Source organism: Eumetopias jubatus, unplaced genomic scaffold (genome assembly GCF_037043125.1).
Source record: "Eumetopias jubatus isolate StellerSeaLion01/CBP00866 unplaced genomic scaffold, mEumJub1_p1.0 scaffold_4, whole genome shotgun sequence".
Taxonomy (NCBI): Eukaryota; Metazoa; Chordata; class Mammalia; order Carnivora; family Otariidae; genus Eumetopias; species Eumetopias jubatus.
This window is the reverse complement of record NW_028274810.1, coordinates 189667782-189694835: the sequence shown is the minus strand read 5'-3', so window position 1 is coordinate 189694835 and position 27054 is coordinate 189667782. Positions and strand designations below refer to the sequence as shown.

The 27054-nt window shown below is 38.6% G+C and overlaps 1 protein-coding gene across 5 annotated transcripts in view; it reads right to left on the bottom strand.

Moving 5' to 3' along the window:
• The window catches only part of PRKDC (protein kinase, DNA-activated, catalytic subunit), a 241412-nt gene that overhangs the window by 5662 nt on the left and 208696 nt on the right, over positions 1 to 27054 (bottom strand). The window contains exons 69-84 of one of the 5 annotated variants that reach the window (XM_028118983.2): positions 26160 to 26349; positions 20844 to 21018; positions 19275 to 19465; positions 18291 to 18471; positions 17103 to 17263; positions 13285 to 13496; positions 11584 to 11671; positions 11349 to 11492; positions 7169 to 7373; positions 5747 to 5814; positions 4791 to 5011; positions 4381 to 4473; positions 2140 to 2229; positions 1650 to 1721; positions 1375 to 1576; positions 374 to 562 (exon numbers count right to left, since the gene is read on the bottom strand). In XM_028118983.2, coding sequence (XP_027974784.1) covers positions 374 to 562; positions 1375 to 1576; positions 1650 to 1721; positions 2140 to 2229; positions 4381 to 4473; positions 4791 to 5011; positions 5747 to 5814; positions 7169 to 7373; positions 11349 to 11492; positions 11584 to 11671; positions 13285 to 13496; positions 17103 to 17263; positions 18291 to 18471; positions 19275 to 19465; positions 20844 to 21018; positions 26160 to 26349 — 2482 coding nt within the window. Of the gene's footprint in view, positions 1 to 373; positions 563 to 1374; positions 1577 to 1649; positions 1722 to 2139; positions 2230 to 4380; positions 4474 to 4790; positions 5012 to 5746; positions 5815 to 7168; positions 7374 to 11348; positions 11493 to 11583; positions 11672 to 13284; positions 13497 to 17102; positions 17264 to 18290; positions 18472 to 19274; positions 19466 to 20843; positions 21019 to 26159; positions 26350 to 27054 lie in introns of those variants that run through there. The other 4 variants (XM_028118984.2, XM_088022831.1, XM_028118985.1 and 1 more) reach the window with 4 other exon arrangements.

Genomic DNA, 27054 nt, shown 5'->3' with positions numbered 1-27054 from the left:
TAAACTTCATTCTTTTGGGGCTATATTATAAAGAACCTCAACATTTAAGAAAGCACTATGTGTCAAATCAAGGAACCTCACGTGGAACTGATTTTAAGCTAAAAGTTGTCTCAGAAATCAGACTCACCACCAATTAACTCCTTCTTAGAAATATACTCATTTGAAACAACAGTTTTCTCCAAATGAAGATTATGTCTCTTACCTGGTTTTCAGGCCAACTGCCCCCAAATGTTAATTTTAAGAAATACTATATAAAACAATGTAAATATTTTAATAAATACAATCTAATGTATTTCCATCATACAATAAGAGATGCCAGATCAGTCCTTGGTATACTGTAATAAAAATAAAAAGTGCATATAAACAAGCCTACTTTCCAGTCGAAGGAAGGTTCCTTTACAAACACATCCATGGTGTTAGTAAGCAGGTCAGAGTGTGAGCGGAAGGCTCTCAGTGCATGCACCATGACACTGGACATAACGCCTGCTTCTTTCATTGGTAACATCAGATTGATAAACTGGCGAGTCAGACGAAAAGGCATCAACTCAGGGACGGGCAGAAACTAAAGAGAAAAAAATAATGTACGAGAAGGAGAATATATAAACTAGAAATCTCAAAAGAAAAGGCACAAAGCATCATTCCACAGATAGTTATTATTCACAGTTAGTGAATAATTCACAGCTGGTAAAAATATGAACTCTTCTTTTCTTGGAATTAGCTACACAGATGTGAATCCACTGTGCCCAAATCAACACAATCATCTTTGCAATGCACAAACCTATGTGTGTAGGACCACACAGCCTGCACGGATTTACAAGTACAACTGAGAACATTCAGTGTTTAATGTCACAGGAAAGATTTATATTGTATCACATCTTGTGGAAGACATTTAGATTAAGGGGCTTCATAAAACCTCCTTATAGTCTTCCCTTTTAAGATTTTATTTATTCGACAGAGAGAGTGAGAGAGTACAAGCAGGGGGAGCAGTAGAGGAAGAGGGAGAAGCAGGCCTCCCGCTGAGCAGGGAGCCTAATGCGGGGCTCGATCCCAGGACCCTGAGATCATGACCTGAGCAGAAGGCAGATGGCTCAACCATCTGAGCCACCCAGGTGCCCCTAGTCTTCCCTTTTTATAGGAACACATTTTATTCTTGGCTTTGATTATATAATTCATCATTACACCTTCTCTAACCTGTTTGAACAAGGCCAAAACAAAGTTGAGATTATCCCTTATTCTGCAAGAATATCAAATTTAATGACCATGACAAACCAAGCTATTTGATGTGTCATTTCTTCCTTAAAGACCATCCAATTTCCAGAAAGTCCTATGACTATGGTTCTAAATCAGCCAAGAACGAGAGCAAGGTGAGCATACCTGAGTAGCTGATCCAAATGCATGTCCAAAGTCGATTCCAATCATTCCACCTGTATCCATGCTTACCATGAAATTGTTCAGATGTCTGTCTCCAATGCCCAGAATCCAGTGGCTGATGCACATAAGAGCATGAGAGCTGGCAAAGTGGGAGCGAAGTGCCAGGAAGGCCTCAGGGCCTGTGCTTATCTTCAGAAAGGCCCGCCTGAGGGAGGGAGACATGATCTCTGTAGTCTCTGCTACGCCACCAACTGGTTTGTAGTCAGAAGGATACTTACTTTAAGAGATCAGCTGGCACTTTACTTTCTCTCCTTCTAAAAGATGTGACTGTTTCAGAACGACTAGCTGCCCTATAATTTAATAATAGGAAATGCCTAATTAGAACAAATTTTTATGACTTGAGATTTAAAATTTAAAATTATTTATATTGAAGTATCAAATAATTAGGTTTTGATGATCTGAGGCAAAACTTTTTTTTTTTTAAGATTTTATTTATTTATTTGAGAGAGAGAGAGAGCATGAGAGAGAGAGAACACAAGCAGAGCGGGAGGGGTAAAGGGAGAAGAAGCAGCAGACTCCCGCTGAGCAGGGAGCCTGATGTGGGGCTTGATCCCAGGACCCTGGTATCACAACCTGAGCTGAAGGAAGACTCTTAACTGACTGAGCCACCCAGGTGCCTGAGGCAAAACTTTCTAAGAAACAAAAGTAACACGCTACTTTGAGAAGAATTAACTAGTTAGTAAAAAGGAAAATCAAAACAAAACTTACTTAAACATTGACATGTAAGCGCCAACATCGTATTTCCCAGACATCTTTGTCAGCCAGTCTCTATATTCACATGGTGGTGCTTTGGGATCACTAACAAGTAGGAAAAAGGGAATCAGCACTAGGAAGATATTTAGCATTATAATGATTTCAGTGGCAAAGATCACCAAGAATTCTTTGAAAAATAGTGAAGAGTCAGGGAAAGAAATATGACTTTTAATCATATTTAATATTAACACTGACCCCATGGCTACTCTGGATCTAGAATCTTAATATATCATTATTCATTCTTAGTTACTCCTAAAGAAACCAAAGCTATTTCCTATGCAAAAATTCAGGCACAAAATGATCAGATACAATAAATTTCCACTTCATACAGACAGGAACAAGATGAACTAAATGTGAGTGTTTATGATCCAGGCATATGGTTCTAAAACTCTGGTAGTGGAAAAAAAACATAGCAAAAAGATGACAGCACAGCATGCAACTTACTTAGAGTAGGCAAGAAGTGATAAGCCATACTACTACAAACTAAAAGGCCATAAATTATGTGTTGAAGAGGGATGAAGTCTGTTTTTGGATTGCCACACTTTTTCTTCACCATTTCCAATATGCAGATACATACAAAATCCATACTAAATACAATAAGATATTTTCTTAAATGACAATGGCTTTGAATTGAATTTAGAAAGCTGTTTTTAGTAATACTTCACAGACAAAAGGCATATTGGGCTGTTGGAAACATGTGTTTGTATGTTCGGCCACTTTGGGGTTTGTCAAAAGCTTTAATAAGTCTTCCTAAAAAGAAATCTAAAGATAAAACTATTTCACAAAGTTAGTAGTTCAATCACTTAAAGTGAATCTTTTCTGAGTTGCTACTAAGTTAATTTCACAATACAGCTTTCCACTTCAGTCTAAATTCTCTCCAAGTTTCATTTGGGATGAAAATCTAAGTTGGAAAACTGCAACATGTAAATTAAGTAAAAAGTAGCAATGATTTTACTAATAGGGGCTGGAAGTGCCTTGTTTTAAAAAGGTAGTGGGAAGTAATTTATACACTTCTGTATTTGAAAAGCACTTTAAACTCCATCGATACCTATGTTTACTTTATGTATTTTACATTATTACCCCATCTTAGAAATGGAGGCATGGGAACAAAGGAAAGGCAAGTCACCTTTTCAAGATTCCTACTGTAAGTCAGAACCACTTTAAGTTAGCACTGAAGTGAGTGAGATCTGGACTTCCTGACTCCACAAAGTACTGTCCATCAGTTTCCCTGTCTTCCAGGGAACTCAGAAACAACTGTAGGCAAAGGACTCAAATGACTGAAATTAAAAGTTCATAAACACAGCCTTATTTAGCAGGAGCAAGAGTTTGATAAGAATATGCTTAATTTTACAGAAATCATTTTTGACTGATGAGAAATTTTGCTCCTATGTAAATACTTTCAAGACAGAACAGAGTACAACGAAGAGAAACAGGTCTTGAAGCTATTTATCGCCATTTCCTCTTCCCTCATCCAATAGTTAGTCATCAAAACTTGTCAACTCCTTCAAAATGTCTTTCAATGTTGTCCTTATCTTTCTTTACAGAAACAAAAAACAAAAAACAAAACCCTTTCTGATTAAAAATATATGTTCATTGTTGAAAACTTGGAAAATATAAAAGGATAAAGAAAAATAAAGAGCACCAATACCATGACTTAGAATTAATCACTAATAATCCTAGCTAGCCCACTTACATGCTGAGCAGCCTAGGACAATTTACATAACCTTTCTGGGCCTTAACTTCCTCATCTGTACAAAGATGTTAGTAAGTTGTCGTTTTTGTAAGAAAGAAATTACTTTATACACATTAAGAACGGAGAATACTGTCTAGCCACAGAAAATGTTTATCAAATGTTAGCTGCTAATCTTATTATTTATTTTTTTTCCTTCAAGATTTTTGTTGTTGTTGCAAAGCTAATACTTTTTTTTTTCAATGTGGTAAAAATCTATGTAGTTACTGTGTGGAACCCTCTACTCCATTTAGTTTATTCACCCAGCCAGAGGTGGACAAAAGAACTAACCAGGGTGTGGCTCAGAGCCCCAAATTAGAAGGAACCCAGAAATGTCACTGGAAACACGAGGTAGAGGAAACTTAATATAAAACAACATTACTCAGGGAGATTATGACTGGGGAGTAACAGGCTTGCAGGATGTGTCTGGACAGAGCTGAAGGAGGAGTATTTAGGTTCCACATCACCTTGTATAAGCAGTTTTCTCCTCTCGTGACATGTTACTCAAAAGAAAGTCCTTCAAGGTAAAAGTATTTTCAATCCATTCAATTAGTCCTAATCTGAAAAGGAGAATAAATAGTTTATGAACACAAATCTAAACTGTTCTTTCTTCACTAGAAAAAAGTTCTGTAGAATCAAAGCAGAACAGAGTTCTTCATGTCAGTTCTTCATTTACCTTCTCCACATTAAATTTGAAAATCATAGGTTTATAAGTGTTTATTAGTTCTGTTTAGCCCAGGCTTTGTGAAAGCTGAAATACCAAATTGTCAAGTGACCTCCAATCCCATCTCTGCAACCTTAAACAAGGATTTGGCTCAGTGCTAGAATTTCCATTCACATAGATCTGTTCTAGAATGACCATGTGCTTTGGTCCCACCTGGAGGTCATGGGTATGACATGGTAGGTCTTCAACTGCATGTTTCTCTGGCTACAAGCAGCATCCTGAGAAAGGAGGACATTCATGACCTCAAAGAGTTGTTCAATCCGCTGGTCCTGCCGCAGGTCTTCACCCCCCTTGACAAGGAAAGGGTACTCTTTCTCATCATGGCCTCGGATGATGATACGCTTCGGCTTTCTGATAGAAGCCATTACTTTTACCTTTAAAAATTATGAAAATATTTTAGATGCAGTCTAAGAAATTGACAGAACAGCTGATCATATCATTATCACAAGAGGAAAAGTAAGGCTGGTTGGCATACATTCCTCAAAGAGAGACCTCTCTTGAGGACAGAGTGAAGTGACAGAAAAATAATAGGGAACCTAGTGCCAGCAAAATATTTGTTACCTGTTTATGCCCTTTTATGCCCTACTGCTGTAACTCTAGAAACTTCATATCCCTTGTTACAAATAATTGCTTATAAATGTGGATATCCTTAGAAATGAGCAACATACAAACTTACTAAAATTACTTAATTTAACTCTACATATGTTTTAAAATAGATACACACACACACACACACACACACACACAGAATTTATTCTTTGAGTTTGTACATTTTGAGTTTGTAACACTGAGCATTCTATTAAGAGATTCAATATGTAATAGGATCAGAATACTCCGTGCATTTGAAATCAAGATGGGAAACTGTCTTTTCTTTAGTAAAGACAAATATGTCATTCTTATACCTGAAGAACCCCACTCACAATCTTTACAGAAATCATTTGTGACTGATGAGAAATTTACTCCTATATAAATACTTTCAGGACAGAATAGAGTACAATGAAGAAAAACAGGCCTTGAAGCTATTTATGATTATTTCCTCTTCCTTCATCCAATAGTTACTCACCAAAACTTGTCAAACACTGGCAACAGTCACAAACACTGGCACCTACCCGCTCATCAAATCCAGCGATTCGTGCATGGTATTCTGGCACTGGCTTTCCTTTGCCATCATATTGACCTAAGACAAACCACAGAAGCCTTACTTAGATATAGTTTGTTACAGAACCCTGTATTTTTAACACATACCTATTGATCTAATAATAATTTTTAAAAAGCTATATGATAAAATTTTTTACTAAAAGTTTTCATTTAAAAAAATGACCTAAAAAGATTTATTTATTTTTTTTTTAAAGATTTTATTTATTTAATTGACAGAGAGAGAGAGAGAGACAGCAAGAGAGGGAACACAAGCAGGGGGAGTGGGAGAGGGAGAAGCAGGCCTCCCGCCGAGCAGGGAGCCAGATGCGGGGCTCGATCCCAGGACCCTGGGATCATGACCTGAGCCGAAGGCAGTCGCTTAACCAACTGAGCCACCCAGGTGCCCGTAAAAAGATTTATTTATTTATGTTAAAGAGAGAAACAGAGAAAGAGCACATGTTTAGGGGGTGCGGTGGGGGAGAGGGGCAGAGAGAGATCTCAAGCACCTGATGGTGGCTTGATCTCACAACCTTGAGATCATGACCTGAGATGAAAGCAAGAGTTGGATGCTTAACCAAGCGCCCCCCAAAATTTGAGTTGTTTTAAGTAATGCTATTATTTCTCAATTTGACTCATGGAAGTTAGCTTCCTATTCTAATGGAGTAGACAAATTCCAAACAGGAAAAATAATGCATTAAGCTAGAACACTTTATTTCAAGGAGAATCTAGCTACATATGAGGAGGCTTACATTTTCAGTTTTTCTTCATGCAATGCAGAGCTGTTAAGAACAAAGAAAAGTCTCCAATTTGTTTTTATATCCACTAGATAAGAATATGAATAACCATAATAAAACATTTCTTTGGCAAATTCCAGGGTGAAGAACATGGAATGTATAAAGATTGTCTTTGAAAAATCATGCTGTGTTCACATCAGAACAACTTGCTGTGTCTCTATCCTCAATGTCACAGTTCTTTGTCCTGAAGGTAAGTCATTTACAATTATCTCGTCATTTTAAATGGGATCAACATACACATCCACGGAAAGGATTTGCATTTATACCTGTACTACATTTCTGAAGAAAAGTTATTTAAGAGCAAAGCATGGGTATGTTCAGAGGAAATTACAAGTTACATTATTAAATGGAAGTGTGAATACTTGTATAATCAGGAAAGTAAGAAAACTATAAGCTAATTAGACATTTAGTTCAGTGTACTCATGAATAGTAATTATAGATTCTCCTAATGACAAAAAGGTATGGCAAAATCTTAAATTCTTTAAAAAAAAAAAAAGTAACTGTCAAGAATCTAAAATTCCTATTTTTAGAAATAAAGAGTCCCTGCTATACCACTATTCTCCTTAAAGTCCAGTTTTGTCACCCCAAGGGTAATCTCACCAGGAATCTCCAGCTCATTTCTCAAAAATTCTACTTTGAAGTCACTCATCCAGGGTGAGCATTCTTTCAGATTCCCAGGTGGCTTTGAGTCTCTGCACATTTTAGAAAATAGTGAGTCGGTAATGTTGGTAAAGTCACGGAGTTTCATTCCAGGTAGCTTAGAACCTCCTTTCCCAAAGTGTTTATCAAATTCTTTTCCAAAAGCCTGAAATTAATAATAATTTACATTAAATATTAATGTTTAATTTGAAATTTGGGAAAGGTTCTAGATTTATACTTTTCCTTTCCTTGAATGTTTTAATACTCTAAACACATGAAGCCTGTCTTTTTTTGTGTTCCTCTGAAAAGACAGAAAGGATACAGTTAGTAATGACTTATAATCATAAATTCTACTCATAGGTTCTAATAAGGGCTTAAAAACCTTTTAACCTCTTTGTGTCCATTGTCTAGTTACTAATCTACATCATTATGACAGCAGGAGTAATTAGGAATGAGGTACTAAATAAAGGGAGTAATTGAACAAAAATGAAAAGCCTGTGATTCTTCATCAGAGCTAAAGAGCAATAAAGGTCTTTAAGCCATTATTTTGGATCACAAGCCAGTATAAACATTATTTAGATAATTTATATTTCTTTTATTATTTTTTAATTTAAATTTTGGTTAGTAAGCATACAGTGCAATATCAGCTTCAGGAGTAGAAGTCAGTGATTCCTCACATACATACAACACCCAGTGCTCATCACAACAAAGGCTTTCCTTAATACCCATCACCCATTTAGCCCATCCCCACCCAGCACCCTCCATGAACCCCCAGTTTGTTCTCTATCTTTAAGAGTCTCTTACGGCTTTCTCTCCTTTTTTTTCTTTTCCCCCTTCCCATATGTTCATCTGTTTTCTTTCTTAAATTCCACATATGAGTGAGATCAAATGGTATTTGTCTTTCTCTGACTTATTTCATTTAGCATATTACACTCTAGCTCCATCCATGTCACTGAAAATAGCAAGATTTCATTTTTTGATGGTTGAGTAATATTCCATTGTATATATACACCACATCTTCTTTATCCATTGACCAGTCAATGGACATGTGGGCTCTCTCCATAGATTGGCTATTGTTGATAATGCTGCTATAAACATTGGGGAGCATGTACCCCTTCAAATCTGTATTTTTATAGATAATTTATTATCATTAACTAAAACTACCCTAAGTAGAAATGTACCTAAAGTACCCACCAAAATCTATCTCTACTTATCAAAACTATACCAATTATTCATCTAATTCAAGATGCCAGTTTCATGTTAGGCAGCATTCTAGGAGGTGGAGAGAAAAGGTGAACAAGACAAAATCCCTGTCCACGAGTCTAATTAATTCATAAATTAAAGGAAGAGCTATCAGAGAAAAACATGTATTATATGACCTCACTGATATGAGGAATTCTTAATCTCAGGAAACAAACTGAGGGTTGCTGGAGTGGTGGGGGGTGGGAGGGATGGGGTGGCTGGGTGACAGACAGTGGGTAGGGTATGTGCTATGGTGAGCGCTGTGAATTGTGCAAGACTGTTGAATCATAGATCTGTACTTCTGAAACAAATAATGCAACATATGTTAAGAAAAAAGAAAAAGAAGAAGATAGCAGGGGGGGAAGAATAAAGGGGAGTGAGAGGGGGAGATGAACCATGAGAGACGATGGACTCTGAAAAACAAACTGAGGGTTCTAGAGGGGAGGAGGGTGGGGGGATGGGTTAGCCTGGTGATGGGTATTAAAGAGGGCACATTCTGCATGGAGCACCGGGTGTTATGCACAAACAATGAATCATGGAACACTACATCAAAAACTAATGATGTAATGTATGGTGATTAACATAACAATAAACAAATTAAAAAAAAATAAAGGAAGAGCTAAAGAGAAAAAGGGTTTTCCACTCCCAAGGATCTCCCCAGAAGAACCTATACACAGATATTCACAGCAGCAGCATTCATAACAGCTAAGACACGGAAACACTCCAGATGTCCATCCACTGACAAAAGGATAAACACAATGTGGCATGTCCTTACAGTGGAATAATATACAGCAATAAAAAGGAATGACCACTGATACATGCTACAGCATGGATGAACTCTGAAAACATCACACTGGGTGAAAGAAGCCAGTCACATGTTGTAAGATTCCATTTATACAGAATGTCCAGAAGAGGCAAATCTACAGAAACAGAAAGTACTTCAGTGGTTGTCTGGGGTGACAGGAGGGTGGGGATTGGGAGTAGCTGCTAACAGGTATGGGCTTTCAGGGGTGATAAAAATGTTCTGGGGGCGCCTGGGTGGCTCAGTTGGTTAAGCAGCTGACTTCACCTCAGGCCATGATCTCAGGGTCCTGGGATCAAGCCCCGCATCAGGATCCCTGTTCAGCGGGTAGTCTGCTTCTCCCTCTCCTCCCACCTCCCCTCCAGCTCATGCTTGCTCTCACTCTTGTTTTCTCTCTCAAATAAATAAATGAAATCTTTAAAAAGAGGTGCTTGGGTGACTCGGTTAAGCAACTGCCTTTGGCTCAGGTTGTGATCCCAGGGTCCTAAGATTGAGCCCCACACTGGGCTCCCTGCTCAGTGAGGAGCCTGCTTCTCCTTCTCCTTCTGCCCAATCCTCCCTTCCCCACCACTCATGCCCGCTCTCTCTCAAATAAATAAAATCTTTAAAAAAAGAGAAAATGTTCTAAAACTGATGTGCAATATTTATACAACTCTGTAAATATAATAAAAACTAACACAAAAAAGAACTATAGCATTCTACACTTTTTTTATTTTTTTAAAAGATTTTATTTATTTATTTAACAGAGAGAGAGAGAGAGAGAGAGAGAGACAGTGAGAGAGCGAACACAAGCAGGGGGAGTGGGAGAGGGAGAAGCAGGCTTCCTGCTGAGCAGGGAGCCCGTTGTGGGACTTGATCCCAGGACCCTGGGATCATGGCCTGAGCCAAAGGCCGACGCTTAATGACTGAGCCACCCAGGTGCCCCGCATTGTATACTTTAAATAGATGGATTATAGGGTGTGTGAATTATATCTTAATAAACCAGTTATTTAAAAAAACCAGAAGAGACAAAGATCTTCCTTTGCACTAGAGACTGTGAAACTGAGAATTCTGGCAATATGAGCTACCAGGACTTCTCTTTACGCTATTATATTTCTTGAAGTTTATGAAACAAAGGTAATTTGACAAAAATTAGAACAAAAATCAGTGATTAATGCTAACAGAGGTGTACATATGGTGTGTTATACAACAGAGAAGGAGTATCTAAATCCTGTTGGGTAAGGAGGTTCAGGGAAAGCTCTACAGGAGAAATGATGCATAAACCAAGTCTCTAAGCATGAGTTCTCCAGATGGACGGAGAGAAGGTAAACCCATGTAAAGGGAGCAACAAGCACAAGGCATGGTGCTGTGAGATCTGGACATTTCAATGTTCATTTTGTTCTCTACTGGCTCCAAGGGGCTCTCCTGATTCCCTCCCAACTGAGGGGGTATTCTCTTCCTTTCAACTCTAGGGCAACTTCAGAAACAGATTTCATGTATCATATTTGTTCTCAAGCCACAGTTTTTTATATACTGTATTTGTCAGACAATCTCTTTGAATTCAGGAACTGGGTCTGTCTTCTCTTTGTATGTCCTGTAGCACCCAGGAGTATGCCTTGGACAGAGGGAAGGGCTCAAAATGGTCATCAACTTGTACACAATACAAATATTTTCTTGATCCAACATTCAAATTGTTACGAGAATTAAAAATATTAAACTACAGCATTAAGGAGAGCACTTGTGATGAGCACTGGGTGTTGTATGTAAGTGATGAACCACTGAATTCTACCCCAGAAGCCAATAGTGCACTATATGTTAACTAATAAAATTTAAATTAAAAAAAATTAATATATTAAACTACATATAACCTTCAAATCTAAAAATATGAGCATGAAGAACAGAATGCAATAAAAACCCCATGGTTTTATCTATTGCCCCACCTGCCACTATCTCACCTAATATGTGCATCACTATCTCCCAGAAAGCATTAGGTCTGAAGAAAAGTTTACAAATTTAATAGACATTTTAAAACCAGGATTATTAACAAACCAGCAAATATAAATAGTGATCTTCACAATGATTACATTATTATAAAGGCAGGCTGCCACCTATCCATACCTGAATAAACCTCCTTCTGAAAGCCCCAAGGCCTGGAACCCTTGGGTCTCCCAAAGCTGCATACATTCTTTCATACATCTTTTCAATGTTTTTTTTACTAACAGGGGTTTTTGCCAGTTCGACTTTGATATCATCAATCCAATCCTGTGCAGAAAAAAAAAAAGAAAAACCAAGTTGACTGCAAGTAGGTTTTATCCAAATTCTGTGTTTGATGAGCTAGAAGCTATTACATTACCTTAAAGAGCATTTCAGGATTAGAGAGCTGTTCTAGGGCACTAATAAAATCTTGAATCACTCCTCCTTGATCCAACTTAATTTTAATCCTATAAAACAATTACCAAGTTTAGGTAATCAAACATCCTCCAAAGATCAAGGCCCACAGTTTATTTATATACAATTATTTATATTCATATATAAAACTATATTACCAATAGTCTAGGGAAGGAGCAATTTTAAAATTTTGTTCAATATTAGATGAAGTACAAAGTATGTATTCTATCAAGAGGTGAGCTTTTTAGACAAGGGGAAAGCAAATCTCTGCAAATGTTGACATTTTGATGTACACAATTTGATATATACAGTTTCTGAAGTTATGTTATAAAAGAAAAGGTCACTTTCTCAACACAATTTCAAACCTTTCCCTTTTCTTTTAAAAAGATTTATTTGAGATCGTGCACGTGCGCAAGGTGGGGGAGGGGCAGAGGGAGAGAGAGAATCTCTAGCAGACTGAGCAAGGAGCCTGACAACGGGCTTGCCATCCCATGACCCTGAGACCATGACTTGAGCTAAAATCAAGAGTTGGACGCTCAACCGACTGAGCCACCCAGACGCCCCTCTTTTTTCTTTTTAAAAAAATTAATCATGTTGCAGTTGACTGTGTTGAGACACCACCGGGGGTGGGCAGTGTACCATCAGTGGCAGATGGGATTGGCACAGCCAACCCACCACAAACCATGACAAAGGAGGTGTCTTACTCTTGTCTTCCCAGAAACAAACACTCTAATAAGACAAATGAGCTCATGACAAAAAAAAGCTCTTAATAGAGAATGCCTAAAACACCATTATTTACCAAGTATTCTTGCAAAACTAATACATCATTGCTAGTTATGTCAACAGTCTCCACTTATACATCAAATGGAAAAATGAAAAGGATGGCACTTCAGGCAGCCTACTGAATCCTTATTAAGAGGGACTTCCCAGATATTTTGAATTAAAGAACAATTTCAGGAACTGATTTCAAAAAGCATCTCATCTAGTCTGCCTCAGTCAGCTACTACTGTCAACTGTTACCATTATAAGACAGAATGTTTCATGAATATCATTCTAAGATGAAATGTATTTTAAAAAAGGAAAGAAATTCAGGGGCACATGGCTGGCTCAGTCAGTAGAGCATGCAACTTTTGATCTCTGGGTTGTAAGCTGGAGTCCCACGTTGGGTGTAGTTTACTTTAAAAAAAAAAAAAAAGGAGGCTGCCCGGGTGGCTCAGTGGGTTAAGCATCTGCCTTGAGCTCAGGTCATGATCCCAGGATCCTGGGATCGAGTCCGCATTGGGCTCCTTGCTCAGTGGGGAGTCTGCTTCTCCCTGTGACCCTCTCCCCTTTCATGCTTTCTCTCTCTCTCTCTCAAATAAATGAATAAAATCTTTTAAAAAAAGGGAAGAAATTCTGTGACAAGTAACATACCTGGGGTAGATACGTTCAACAAATAGATGTCTAAGATTTTCTATTTTTTAAATGATGGCTCTAATTAATTTGAAGACAAACACAAGCTTCCATGTGTTTGTTTGTTTGTTTGTTTTTTTAAGTAAGCTCTATGCCCAACATGGGGCTTGACCTCTGGACCCCAAAACCAGGAGTCCTGTGCTCCACTGACTGAGCCCCCATACGTTTGCTTCTACCAATACACCCTATAACCTATAGTACTTGATCAACTCACCTTGCCACAAACTCTTTATTCTTATGACCAGTAGAAGTATCTTTGAAAGAATAGCTTTCACTACTTATTATAAATGGGTAGACAATTGCCTGTGGATAGTTATTAGCAATCTCTTCCACAGTGTGCTGGACAGCAACAGCTTCCTCTTTGTCCAGTAAGGCCACCATATGGCTGATCCAGCCAATGAACTGCCAGCAAGGAATGGAAGAAATCTAAAACAAAGAGAGCTAAATTTAATAATGAATAAAACTTTTAACACTGTTTTATTATAATAAGTATTATGTGCCCAATATAAAAAATATATATCTATAATCAGAAGCATAAGAACAGACATAAGTCTAAAATAAAACATCTTTTCTCCCTCAGCCCTCTCTCAGTTCTTATTCCGATGAAGCACCATTTCATTCTTTTAGATGTTTTGTATGTATGTACACAAATATCCATTCTTTACAAGAATGGAATCAGGCTAGATATACTGTTGCTGGTTTTTCTTAGGTGAATAGATTTACCTCATTCTTTTTTCTTTTTTTTTTAGTATTAAGTTTAAAGATTTTTTTTATTTTTTTATTTTTATTTTTTTAAAGATTTTATTTATTTGAGAGAGAGAGAGAGAATGAGAGAGAGAACACGAGAGGGGGGAGGGTCAGAGGGAGAAGCAGACTCCCTGCTGAGCAGGGAGCCCGATGTGGGGCTCGATCCTGGGACTCCAGGATCATGACCTGAGCCGAAGGTAGTCGCTTAACCAACTGAGCCACCCAGGCGCCCCTTTACCTCATTCTTTTTAACAGCTGTATAGTATTCTGTTTTAGTTAATTACTGATGTATAATGAATTTTTAGTTTATTTTCTAAGTTTTGCTATTATAGATAATGCTACAGTAGACATTTCTACATGTTTCTCTCTTTGTACTTGTGCTATGTGTGCCCATAGGATAAATTTCTAGAAGTAACATTACTGTGTGAACACTAACAACCGTAAAAAAAAACACTGCTAGATTTCCCTCCAAAATGATTTTCAAATTTTTATTTTTAAAAGCATAATGGAAACTCAAATAACTCAATACCAAAAAAAACAGTCTGATTAAAAATAGGCAGAAGACCTGAGTAAACATTTTTCCAAAGAAGACATACAGATGGCCAACAGACACATGAAGATACTCAACATCACTCATCAACAGGGAAATGCAAATCAAAAGCACAATGAAATATCACCTCACACCTGTCAGAATAGCTAGTATCAAAAAACAAGAAACAAGTTTTGGTGAGGATGTGGAGAAAAGGGAACCCTTGTGCACTGTTGGTGGGAATGTAAATTGGTGCAGCCACTGTGGAAAAAACACTAAGGAGGTTCTTCAAAAAGTTAAAAATAGAAATACCATACAATCCAGTAATTCTACTTCTAGGTATTTACTCAAAACAAAAACACTAATTCAAAAAGATATCTGCACCCCAATGTTTACTGCAGCATTATTTACAATAGCTAAGATATAAAAGCAACCCAAGTGTCCATCAATAGATGAATGGATGATGAAGATGTGGTTTATGTAAGAATGACATCTTGCCATGTGACTACACGGATGGACCTAGTAGGTATTATGCTAAGTGAAATAAGTCAGACAAAGAAAGACAAATATTATATGATTTTACTTATATGTGGAATCTAAAGAACGAATGAACAAACAAAAAGAGAAACAGATGCATAAATACAGAGAACAAACTAGGGGTTGCCAGAGGGGGGGATGTGGCAGAATGAGCAAAATAGTTGATGGGGATTAAGAAGTACAAACTTCCAAGTATAAAATAAGTAAGTCACGGGGATGTAAAGTACAGCATAGGGAATACAGTCAACAATACTGTAATAACATGGTATGATGACAGATGGTAACTATACTTGTTGTGATGAGCCCTGAGTAATGCACAGAATTGTTGAATCACTATACTGTATGCCTGAAACTTATGATACTGTTATGTCAATTACATATTCAATTAAAAAACAGTGTATTCAGTTGACTACAAATCCAACACAGGAGACAATGAATTTTTTTAATTTATTGTCAATCTGAGAGGTGAAAAGATATAATTTTAATTTTCATGTTTCTTTATCAGTAAGGGTAAATGGTCTATCTTTATTCTCCTTACATATTAAATCATGCATGCATTTCCTCTGACCATTTTCTACTGGTCTATTTTTTTTTTAGAGGGAGACATCAGCTCTTTGTCTCTAATATGTGGTGCAAATATTTTTCTGGCAGTTTTTTTTTTTTAACTTTGTATATATTTTTGTTTTTTTCCCCTGCAGGGAAGTGTTGATTCTTTTCCTTTATAGCTTCTGGATTTTGTCTTTTTATTCCAAGGCCATTTTCAAAATTTGCTCATGTATCTTTTTTTTCCTCTAATGCTTTTTTTTAAGTTTTATTTATTTATTTATTTGACAGAGAGAGAGACAGAGACAGAGAGAGAGGGAACACAAGCAGGGGGAGTGGGAAAGGGAGAAGCAGGCTTCCTGCCAAGCAGGGAGCCTGATGAAGGGCTCAATTCCAGGACCCTGAGATCATGACCCGAGCCGAAGGCAGTCGCTTAACCAACTGAGCCACCCAGGCGCCCCTCCTCTAATGCTTTTTTAATGTGTTAATTTTAAGATAAAATCTGATGCACTTGGAATGTCGGTATAAGGAGTGAACATGGCAAGTTTCCTACCTTCATCTACTAAATGAGGAAAGAGCAAAGTATGTGGGGATAAAAGGCATCAGTCCACATAGCTCACAGGGAGTGCTCAATAAATGTTAGTTCCCCATCTCAAGCAATTCCCTGGTGCCATAACAACACTGACTGAACATTCCATTTATTTCCTCACAAATTTGAAATGCTATCTTCACCATACATAAATATTATTTTGGGAAAACTAAAATAATAATTTATTTAATCATTTCTTCACTAATCTTTTAAGAAAAACATACACACATGTTATCTATTACATTTCTGAAGTTACTTTAATCCCCTTTTTAGGACCTATTGAAAAAAATCCCATCCTTCCAAATCCACAAGAGGGTCAGAGTATGTAGTAAAGCCCTGCCAGGTACTGAGTCTCCACAGCTCAGAGACCAGCACTGTTTAAAAATTTACTATGTAAAGCCAACAGAGTGCTATGGTACCCTTTTGAACTATTATATTATCGACTCAAAGCCTGGTCCTATTTTGCAGTTAAACATCTATAAAAGTCATTAAGGAGTTTTTCAGATGGCTCAAATAACAGAAAGACAGTAGGCTGATGCAGCCCCGTGTCAGGAGGGGCCTGCACGGGACATACAAGTGGTGAACAGAACACTGTGGGGGAGTGCCCGCATACCCTAGTTGCTCACTGCATGCTTGGAGGCCTCAGGATCCTCATGAAGGTGGTGCTGCCAACAGGCACTACAGTCACCGGGGGTGGGATGCAGCTGAAATGTACTCCCTCTCTCTGAGATAAATAATAAACTGAGCATAAGGCACCAACAGATGTTCCAGACTACAGCTTAGTAATTCTGGCCAGCAAACTGTGCTATAGAAAATTCCCACCTCTGTCCCAGACATACCTCCTCCTCTTCCCAAGGTCCTTGTTCAGACACAATGTTCTTATCAACACCCCCAGAGGAAAATGGGTAAATGTGAGCACTCTTTTCTATAGCTTTAAGTTATATATGTTCTCAGAATATAATAAAATGCAATGCTGGTTAGGAAAACCTGTTAACATATGCATTGTGTACATACTGATGTGTTTAGATATAAAGAGAAACATGTCTAAGTTCTGTAAAGTTCTCGTCATTAGAATATAGACACTAACCTCTTTTGTCATTAGGCTCAGGGTCTCCTCTGGATATAGCTCTATAATCTGTAGCAGTCTGGGAAACTTCAGCCTGGCTTCACTGGAATGCAGTTTTAAAGCTTTCAACATTTTGTCCACCACAAGGGCTGGATATGTCTGAAGTTCTACAGACTCAGTAACTACCAAGGACAGGAGAGAAGAAAACAATGGTCAGTATATCCACTTATACATACATAAACTATAAATTTAAGAAATGACTACATTTCCCTTTTGGGCTTATATTTTGTAATATGTCACTGTTCTCTTTTTTAACAAGTACTTTAGATCAACAAACACCAGATGCAGTTTTGGTCCATATGTAAAAGCTTCCATCTTGAAGCTGAACTCTTCGTTGGATCATGCATTCTGCATAGAGCAGAGTTTCCTTCCTGGGCTGGGTGGGAACGCAGAGCAGCTCCTGGTTATTGAATTTATTTCAGGACCAAGAGGCAGGCCACATAGCCAATATTACCAAAGCTACAAGTAAAATGTAGAAACTATAAGCAAATGGAAAGACAAGATAGCTTGACTCTGTTTATATGCAGGTCGTATTGCTTGAAGATGTCATTGTCTTAAAAAGACAAAATTATCTCAGAATAACTGTCATTTAAAAACAAGTAGAGGCGGGCGCCTGGGTGGCTCAGTTGGTTAAGCGACTGCCTTCGGCTCAGGTCATGATCCTGGAGTCCCTGGATCGAGTCCCGCATCGGGCTCCCTGCTCGGCAGGGAGTCTGCTTCTCCCTCTGACCCTCCCCCCATCTCATGTGCTCTCTCTCTCTCTCATTCTCTCTCTCTCAAATAAATAAATAAAAATATTAAAAAAAAAAAAAAAAAAAACAAGTAGAGGCTCCTGAGTGGTTCAGTCGGATCAGCATCTGACTCTTGATTTCAGCTCAGGTCATGATCTCAGGGTCGTGGGATCGGGCCCGCGTCTGGCTCTGAGCTCAGCTCGGAGTCTGCTTGAGATTCCCCCTCTCCCTCTCCTTCTGCACCTCCACCCACCATGTGCACATGTACTCTCTCTCTCTCTCTCTCAAATAAAGTCTTTAAATAAACAAAGAAATAAATAAAAACAAGCAAACAGGAAACCTAAAGTATCTACAGAAGTCTTAAGACTTTGGCTAACACACGGTTACAAACTAAATGGTTTTTCCTTTTGTGATTCACCTGATGCACTCTCCTCCTCCTTGCGGAGCTGCTGGTCACAGAAATCCACCAGTGTCATGTAAGCATCTGTGAGGCTGGCTACAGGACCCTGGCCCCTGAGGGAAGGCTGGGCCTCCTCCTCAGCTGTCCGCACGGCCTCAGAAAGGTGATGGAATGCTCTCTGGTACAGACCTGCAATCACCTAGAATTCACAGAGGTCTCAGCTATAAATCTGTAAGTACAGCTTAAGTTTTCTGGAAGAACTCTACTTTCTACTTGTGATGATACAGAAAGAATACTTGTGATTTGTGAGCCATGATATAACACAGAAAGCTGGTTAAATGGAAAAGGGAGTCTGTCTGCCCTGATTGTGAAACAGTGAGCGATTCCAGTTTGATCCTCAGTACTTTTAAAACCCAGACGGTCCACTAGTCATGCAGACCTGGCACCAAAGATCAATGGGGGTCATGCAGCCTGTCAGGAACTGAAGAAGAGATGGAAGTTGGTGCTTTACCCTTACCACCCTGCACAGATGTTGGCAGTAACACTGAGGAGGAAGAAGGCAAGGCTAACAACTAAAGTGAGGTGGGCATGGGGAGATAAGGAGAGGCTGCTAACTATGGAAAATACAAAATCATCTGAGAAAAGCTAGGCAAAGCAGACACTACATAAAAAAGTGGAAAAGGCTGGTTTGCTCCACCAGCTAATGGGACATCTGAATGGCGACTGGTGGTGAAATCCACTAACAAAATTCTTGGTAGAACTGTCCACGTCAATCCAACACAAATTTCTCACTTCTAATACTAAAACGATCTGTATCATTCAAATAAGCAGGAAACACATGGAGTATGTCAGTTTTCCACATAAGAAACTTGGCTGTGCATAACTGTCAAATACATTTTCAAAACACAAAGCAATCATCATTTCTCATTATTTCTTTTGTGTAGCTAGAAGGCTGCACATTACAGACGTACAACACACAAACATAAAAAGTTCACTCGTTACCTCTCCTGCATTCTCTGAACTGGATCCAGAAAGGTCCAAGATTCTTCTGGCCTTGCTTTCCTCGATTTCAGCAAGGCAGGTTGGCTCCCTGATGAGAGCATTAGCCATGATTCTGTAAGTTGTACCCAAGAGAATATTCTGGTCATGGAAAGCCAGAACATTTTTCCTTAAGTAACTTGATGTGCTCTCACCTGTTGGATTAAAAACACACACATACACACACATGATTTTCTCAGAAATAAATGAATGCCATAAATTAAAAAAAAGATACTCATAATGTACAAAAGTTGTTTTCTATTAAGAAATTAAAATAAATCTCGTAAGTATAAGAAATTGGCTTCAAACATTGGTTAGGGAATTTCTTGAACTCACATTAATGAAAAGTGTTCTTTGTTAGCAGTGACTGTATCAAAGTCTACAGAGGTTAAGGTAATTAAAACACGGAATAAACTTTTATTCAAGCACCATCATTCTGCATTTTGTCAAAGCACCTAAATCCATTATAAAGGAAAGAAAATGTCTCTTTTTAATGCATTTGTGCATGTACATTAATAAACAGAGTAGATTTTTAAGTTGCTACTGTGATTTATAGCTGATAAAGCTACAGATACCGCTGCATGTAAAGGTCTAGTTCTATGTCTTACTCTGGGGAAGGAGCTTACCAGCCCTGATCAAGCCTGCAGCTTACAGAGAAGGTATGAGAAGGGGCACAAAAGAGAAGGGGCTGTCACCCAGCAAGTCCCAACAACCATTCTGCCCTGCTCATCCATCCATGAAAATACTCTGCCAGATTACCCTCAGATACATGTTCAAAACTACTGGCCCTACTATTTCACAAGACAGTTACAAACTACAGCCATACTGTGACTACTAAAACTGTAGAATTATTATTAGGAGTACTAATGTTATCTTAGTATCAGCCAACTTCTCCTCCTCTCCTCCATTCCCCCCATCCAAAAACCCTAAAAATATTTAAGCAATCATAAGGATGATTTTCTGATCCTGATAAATATGGAAGGCCTGCTTCTCCTATTTGCATTTTTACTGAGACTGATACTCTGATATAATTCCCTGTCATATGGTTTTGAGCACGGTCAGTAATAGAGCTGCTATGTACCCTGGGACATAGGGCAGCAAAACAGGTGGAGTGGATCGAAAACTCACATAGTGAAATTTTTTTCTCCCCTCAGTTTTGAAGGCTATGTTATAAAAAAAGAAAAGCTGAGGAGGAAAAAGGTGTTTCATGTTCAATTTTTTAAAAGGCAATTTTTGTAAGTGAACAAGGTTTTCAAAATAATTAAACTATTAGACCCATAATTTGCATAAGTATTAAAGAAAAAACTTAATTTCAATTTTATTTGATCAGTAAAGAAATAAAATCTCCAACTACCATATTCAATAGCATTATTAGGATACAAAGTACCTTGGCTCCAAATATTTAATAAAATTATTACAAGATTTAATTCCCAAATGTTAGATAAAGCAGCAAAAGAAGTTTTAAAAGACACAGAGACATAATATAAAATAGTACCGTTGAACTTATTTACATAGATAAGAACAGTCTCCTACCCAGCAAGGAGATTGTTTTCAGCGCCGTGAGAATCTGCTCACGGCAGTTCTGGCCCTGGCTCCGGCTGTGGCTGAGCCGGCAGTAGCTCTGCACCCATTTCACCTGCCAGTCCTCTCTTGTTTTTGACTCTCTATGAAGCTCCTTCAGTAGTTTCATGGCAAGTGAGAAACTGTGCTATAGAAGAGAGAAAGTGGTATGATAACACACAGGTTGATTACTTAGAAATAAAATTATCTGACAGAATTTTTAATTGGCCTGCTTCCCTTTTTGCATGATGTAACTCACCTTAGAGCAGCGAACCCATCTCCTCAGCTTACATTATGTAGATGTCTTTTTATTTATCATGGGGATAGAATTCACATTTCAAGTGTACAGTTCTGTCTTTTAGCACATTTACAAAGTTGGGCAACCATCACTACTATCTAGTTCCAGAACATTTGATCAACTCAAAAACAAACCCTTTATCTATGAGCATTTGCTCCCCGTTCCCCCTAGCTGTGGGCAAACCACTGAACTACTTACTGCATCTATGGATTTGCCTATTCTGGACATTTCCCATCAATGAAATCAGAAGCGTGGGGATTTTTATCTATCTTCTTCCACTTGGCATAGTCTTTTCCAGGTTTGCCCAAATTACAGTGTGTATTCGTACTTTATTCCTTCACATGGCTGAATAATATTCTGTTCCATGGATAGAACACATTTATCCATTTATCTATTGATAGATTTTGGGGTTGTTTCCACCTTTTGGCTATTTTGAATACTACTACTGTAAACATCTACGTTCAAATTTCTGTGTGGACATAGACTTTCATTTTTCCTGCACACCTAGGAGTGGAAATGGTGGGTTAAATGGTAACTCGATGTTTAACTTTTTGAGGAACTGTCAGACTGTTCTCCACAGCATCTGCACCATTTTACATTCCTATCATCAATGTATGAGAGTTCTAATTTCCCCACATCTTCACCAATACTTGTTATTGTCTCTTTGATTACAGTGGGTGTGAAGTGGTATCTTGCGTGGTTTTGATTTGCATTTTCCTAATAACTTATAATGTTGAACATCTTTTCATGTGCTTGTTAACCATCTGTATATCTGCTTTGGAGAAATGTCTATTTAGAATTCTTTGTCCATTTTTTAAGTTGGATTGTTTGAGTTTTTGTTGTTCAGTTATAAAGAGTTCCTTATGTGTTCTGGGTAGTAGACCCTTATCAGATATGTGATTTCCCAATATTTTCTCACATTGTATGGGTTGTCTCATCACTTTTTGAGTGTGTTATTTGAGGCACAGGAATTTCTAAATTTTGATGTATAATTTCTCTATTTTTTTATTTGGTTGTTATGTGGACGTCTTTTAAATCTTCTCTACCAAGTTTCAAAGACATTTTCATCAGACCCATGTTTTATTCATTGCTATCCTTTCAACTACGTAGGCTAAAAATCTGAGCCATCCTCAGCTGCATCCTCTCCATCATTCTTACTATCTCGGGGCTTCTTACATCACTTCTAGAGCATCTTTCACATTGTTTGCATTCCTACCACTGCTTTCCTAGTTTAGTTTGAGACTTCACAGTCTCTCTGCTTTTTCCTCAGCAGGCAATCATCCATATAGTTTCCAACTGAGCCAGCATGTCCAAAGCAGACTGCAATTCCCAGCTTCTCACCTCCATGATTTTGTTTGAATGTATCTTGTATCTATACACCTTTTTCTCTTCTCAAAGTGCAAACCCTACTGTTTCGAAAAAACCCCATCCAAATGCCGCCTTCTCCAGCAAGCCCTCCTACCAGGCAGAATCTCTCTTCTTCCCTGGGCTTTCCTAGCATGGTGATCTCTCTTCTCTTCAACCATCTTGGGCTGTTGTTGGGTGGAAGTGCAGCTCTTGTTGTCTCGCTAGACAGTGATCACAAGAGCAGGAATAGTAGTTTCCCAACCCTGCCCCTGACATTGCTGGGTGCAGTTTCTTAGCCACACTGTGATCCTCATCACTACTCAGAACTTCCTCACCACCAAATTCCTAACTTCAAATCCTACCATTCTGACTACAAACCCACTCTACCCACAAAAATTCTTGCTATGTTTGCTTTATAACCTTAAGACCTCTGGTAACTTTACCTGCCTTCTTCCTGCTTCTACTTCCATGTGCAATTAAGCCAGCCAGCTACTCCCACCACTCTCTTTGCAACACGCTCAGATCACCAGCCTTTGTCCCTGTTATGCCCACCTGGCAAAACTACACTCTTGGGTACATTTAAGTGCATGCCTTGTCTGCTCCTATACTCAGACTCCCCAGAGACAGCACTGACAGTTCTTCCATGGCTCCCCAGCCCCTCCACCACAGCCCAGAATAACCCACCACTCCCCCCACTATTCTCAGATCTCTTCAGCTCAGACTCTGCAGAGGGCCTCACTGCCCGCTTCCCAGAGAGAACAGAGTTCTTCCATTCACCTCTGCCTGAATCCTGTCCCCACCAACTCCACAAGAAATCCTATTTTACTAGTTATTCCTCTCTGTATGTCCATTCTTTTCCTACCATTAAGCTTTAAACATCCCCAGTCTCCTCCAACCTAAAAATCCAAACTCCTCCCTGAGCCCACTTGCTCTTCCTCATCATTGCTTCCTCAGGAGCAGCGGGTGCTCACTGTCCCCATATCTCTACCCTTATCTGTTCTTCTACCCACTATGATCTGACTTCTGCTTCAGTGAAATGGTTCTCATTGAAGTCAGCACAAGCCTCCCCTCAATGCAAGGGCACTTTAGTCTCTGCACGCCTTTGCTCTCCTGGGTAACAGGCACTGATGATTTCTGCCCCTCCCTGTGGGCTCAGCCTCTTGGTCATCCTCTAATGTCACAATCTGGTTTCAGCTCCTTTGTGGATACCTCTCCCTTTGCTCCTCCCAAAGCTGTAGGTCTGTTTTGGCAACTGGTCCTTGTCACCTTATCCACTCCTGTGGCTTCAGTGACAGTCCACATGCCGATCACATTCAGACCTCTATAGCAAGCACAGCTCTTTTTCGCCAGAACTTTAGATTTCTTATGTACAAATTATCTAATAGAAATCACAACTTGCTTGTTTATCTTAAAGGCCTCACACATTCAATATGTCTTGAACTGAATGCACCATCTGCCCTACAAACTGCTCTTCTTCCTGTGTTCCCATCCACCCAGCTACACAGGCAGAAGCCTGGGGATCCTACTTTCCCCTACTGAACAGAACCAGTCACAGTGTCTCATTCATGCCTCCTTTTTCTTGAACTTGTACACTTATCTCTACTTCCCAGACTCTAACCTAGATTGGCTGCCCTTATCAATTACATGGACTAATACAGAAGCTGGGCAACCCTTTGCCCTTCCTCAAATCGTTCCTCTCACTACAGTCAGAACACTGTTTTAAAACTGTTTATCTGGGGTTCCTGGGTGGCTCAGCCGGTTAGGTGTCTGCCTTTGGCTCAAGTCATGATCCCAGGGTCCTGGGATTGAGTCCCACATCGGGCTCTCTGCTCAGTGGAGAGTCTGCTTCTCCCTCTGCCTCTCCCTCTCCCTCTCTACTCGTACTCTCTCTCAAATAAATAAATAAAATCTTAAAAAAAAAAAAAAAACTGTTTATCCTTTCACCTCCATCCCAGGGCTTCCTGCACAAAGCAGCACAGCCATTAAGTAGGTGTTCAAGTTCAACTATCGCTCCACTTAGGAAACCAAATGCCCAGGGTCATTCCTGGGTCTTCAACGTTATTCCCTCCATCCTATTTCACCTTTCAGTTCCCAACTTAGATATGACCTCCAACTCCAGGAAGCTTTCTGTTCCCACAAGGCTGAGTCAGGTGTCCTTCCCATGTGACTGTCCTTTAGCATTGTCATACTATAATTGTTTGTCTACATGTCCGTATTTTATTCAGTGTGGTATCTCCAGCACCTAATGCTGTGCTTGGTAATGAAGAGGCAAAACTCAAATTTCACTTCTACTTTTCAAGAGTTTTGAAGAGTATGGGCAAGTAAACTGAAACGCACTGAAGGTTTTATGTAATCTTCAGACTGGAACTATTTTTTCTCTTCACCTCCAGTATTACTGGTATTGATAGCTAACTGGTATTGATAGCTCTTATTTATAATCAAAAAATTTCTAAGAAAAGCCACCGTGTCATATAAAAGGTTTTTAGCGATCCTGGTGATTCTTACATATTTCTTAATAATGTACTTGTAGCTCATTTCCTTCCTCTCTCTCATCAGGACCCTCCCCACTTTGGAAAAGTTTGAGCAGCACTAGGTAGCATGCGTTGTCTCTCTCTGTGGCCCAAGTACCCTAATTTCCTGCTAAGAAGCCACATATATCCCTCCTTAGCTGTGTGCCTTGGAAGATGGCCCAGCTGCAATCAGAGCTAATAAAAAGGATCTTCTTTTTTTCTGCAAGAAATAGAAACTGTCTTTAATTCCAAGAAAACGTAGTGTAGAGGAAGGAAGACATGGAACATCTACAGCCATTTCCAACTAAAAAGGGTGAGCCTGGCGCTGCCAGAGAGACTCACTATGTAAGAATCTGAGGTCAAAACCAATATGGTAGAAGAGAGAACTGAGGGAGAGAAAGCAGGCCCTTGGTGATAATATTTCAGAGTATTTAAAAGCCAGGTCTTCTAGACTTCCTTATTCATGGGAACTAATAGATTTCTTTTATTCACTTAGGCTGCTCTGTGTTGGGTTTTCTGTTATTTGAAGTATAAAAATTCCTAACTGATACAACACCCGTCTCAAAGAAAAACCTATAAATGAGCATTTAAACTTACAAACAGAAATATTAATTATTTCTACTGGAATAACATTCTTTGCTTTATAACAGCAATCTATTAATACAGGATCATTAAAAGAGCAAGCTCCCCCAGTATATTAAAATGTGATTTAATTACATGAAAAGTGTGATTTAATATATTTAGTTTATATGCAACTTATAAGCAAAGTATACTTATTTTCAAGAAAGGATATTATTATCAAATGACATATTTCCACAAAATAAACCTAAATACAATTTGTAACTAACTGGAAAGCACTGATTTTGTTAAACAAGATCAAACCTGATATTGGGTCTATTTTGTCTTTTAATAACAGAAAATATTTTCTAATGATTAACAAGTACATAGTAAACTTTAGAGCCTTCAGGATAATTTTAACTGTTTCTTCAAGTTTACTTTCTTTTAAAGAGAAAAAAATACTAACTACTCAATTACCTTTAAGCTTCAGATTTTAAGGAAAAGCTAAGTTAAAAAAACCAGCTAATTTAAGAAAATTCTATGCTACAATAGAGGACCACAAATATAAGTACCCACCTGCTTTCTTGCACTTTCTATCATCTTCATTTTCATGGAGAATATACAGTTCTTAATCAGAGAACAGACCTCTTCTCCCTGCTCCTGAACTTCCACTGTATCACTAGAATCTCTATCGCCATCCATGGACAAACTATGATCACCTGGAGGAAGAGTAAGTTTCTCTTCTATTTTGCTGAGAAAGAAACATCTACACAAAAGAAAGAAAAATGAAAGTGAATGCCAGAGACTCATGAAAGAAATCTTTGACATATAGGAAGCTACTAGATGGCATTTACAGACAGAAATTCTACAGTTATTAAATTTTGGCTCATTTCCGGGGGTACCATGGTGGCTCAGTCAGTGGAGAATCCGACTCTTGATTTTAGCTCAGGTCATGATCTCAGGGTTGTAGGATCGAGCCCTGTGTCAGGCTCTGCACTGAGTGGGGAGTCTGCTTGAGAGTCTCTCTTTCCCTTTCCCTTTGACCCTCTCCCACCTGCTCACACACTCTCTAAAAGTAAATAAATTAAAAAACTTTTTTTTTGCTCATTTTTTAGACTGTAAATGTACACTCTAGGTACCAGACTCAATATCCACCTTTAATTAACCAACTCTTTAAAAGATATTTTTCCAGATACCATTTATTGCCTATACCTCCACAAAATAAAGCATTTAAATGCACAATGTTCTCTCTTAATGAATGGGTGACATGCCCTATGTTGGGTCAGAAGCCGTTTCTCTTTTCATATCTCCTAATCTAAGGTCCCTACCCCAAAGGTGAAACATGTAAAGCAGCAAACAGGTTAAAATCACTGGGGATATGAAAAGATAAGGCTGTATTGCTATAAAATTCTTTGTATTTGTATTGTAATTTACATATCTGACTGTTCCAGTGATTTCATTTTCATTATTT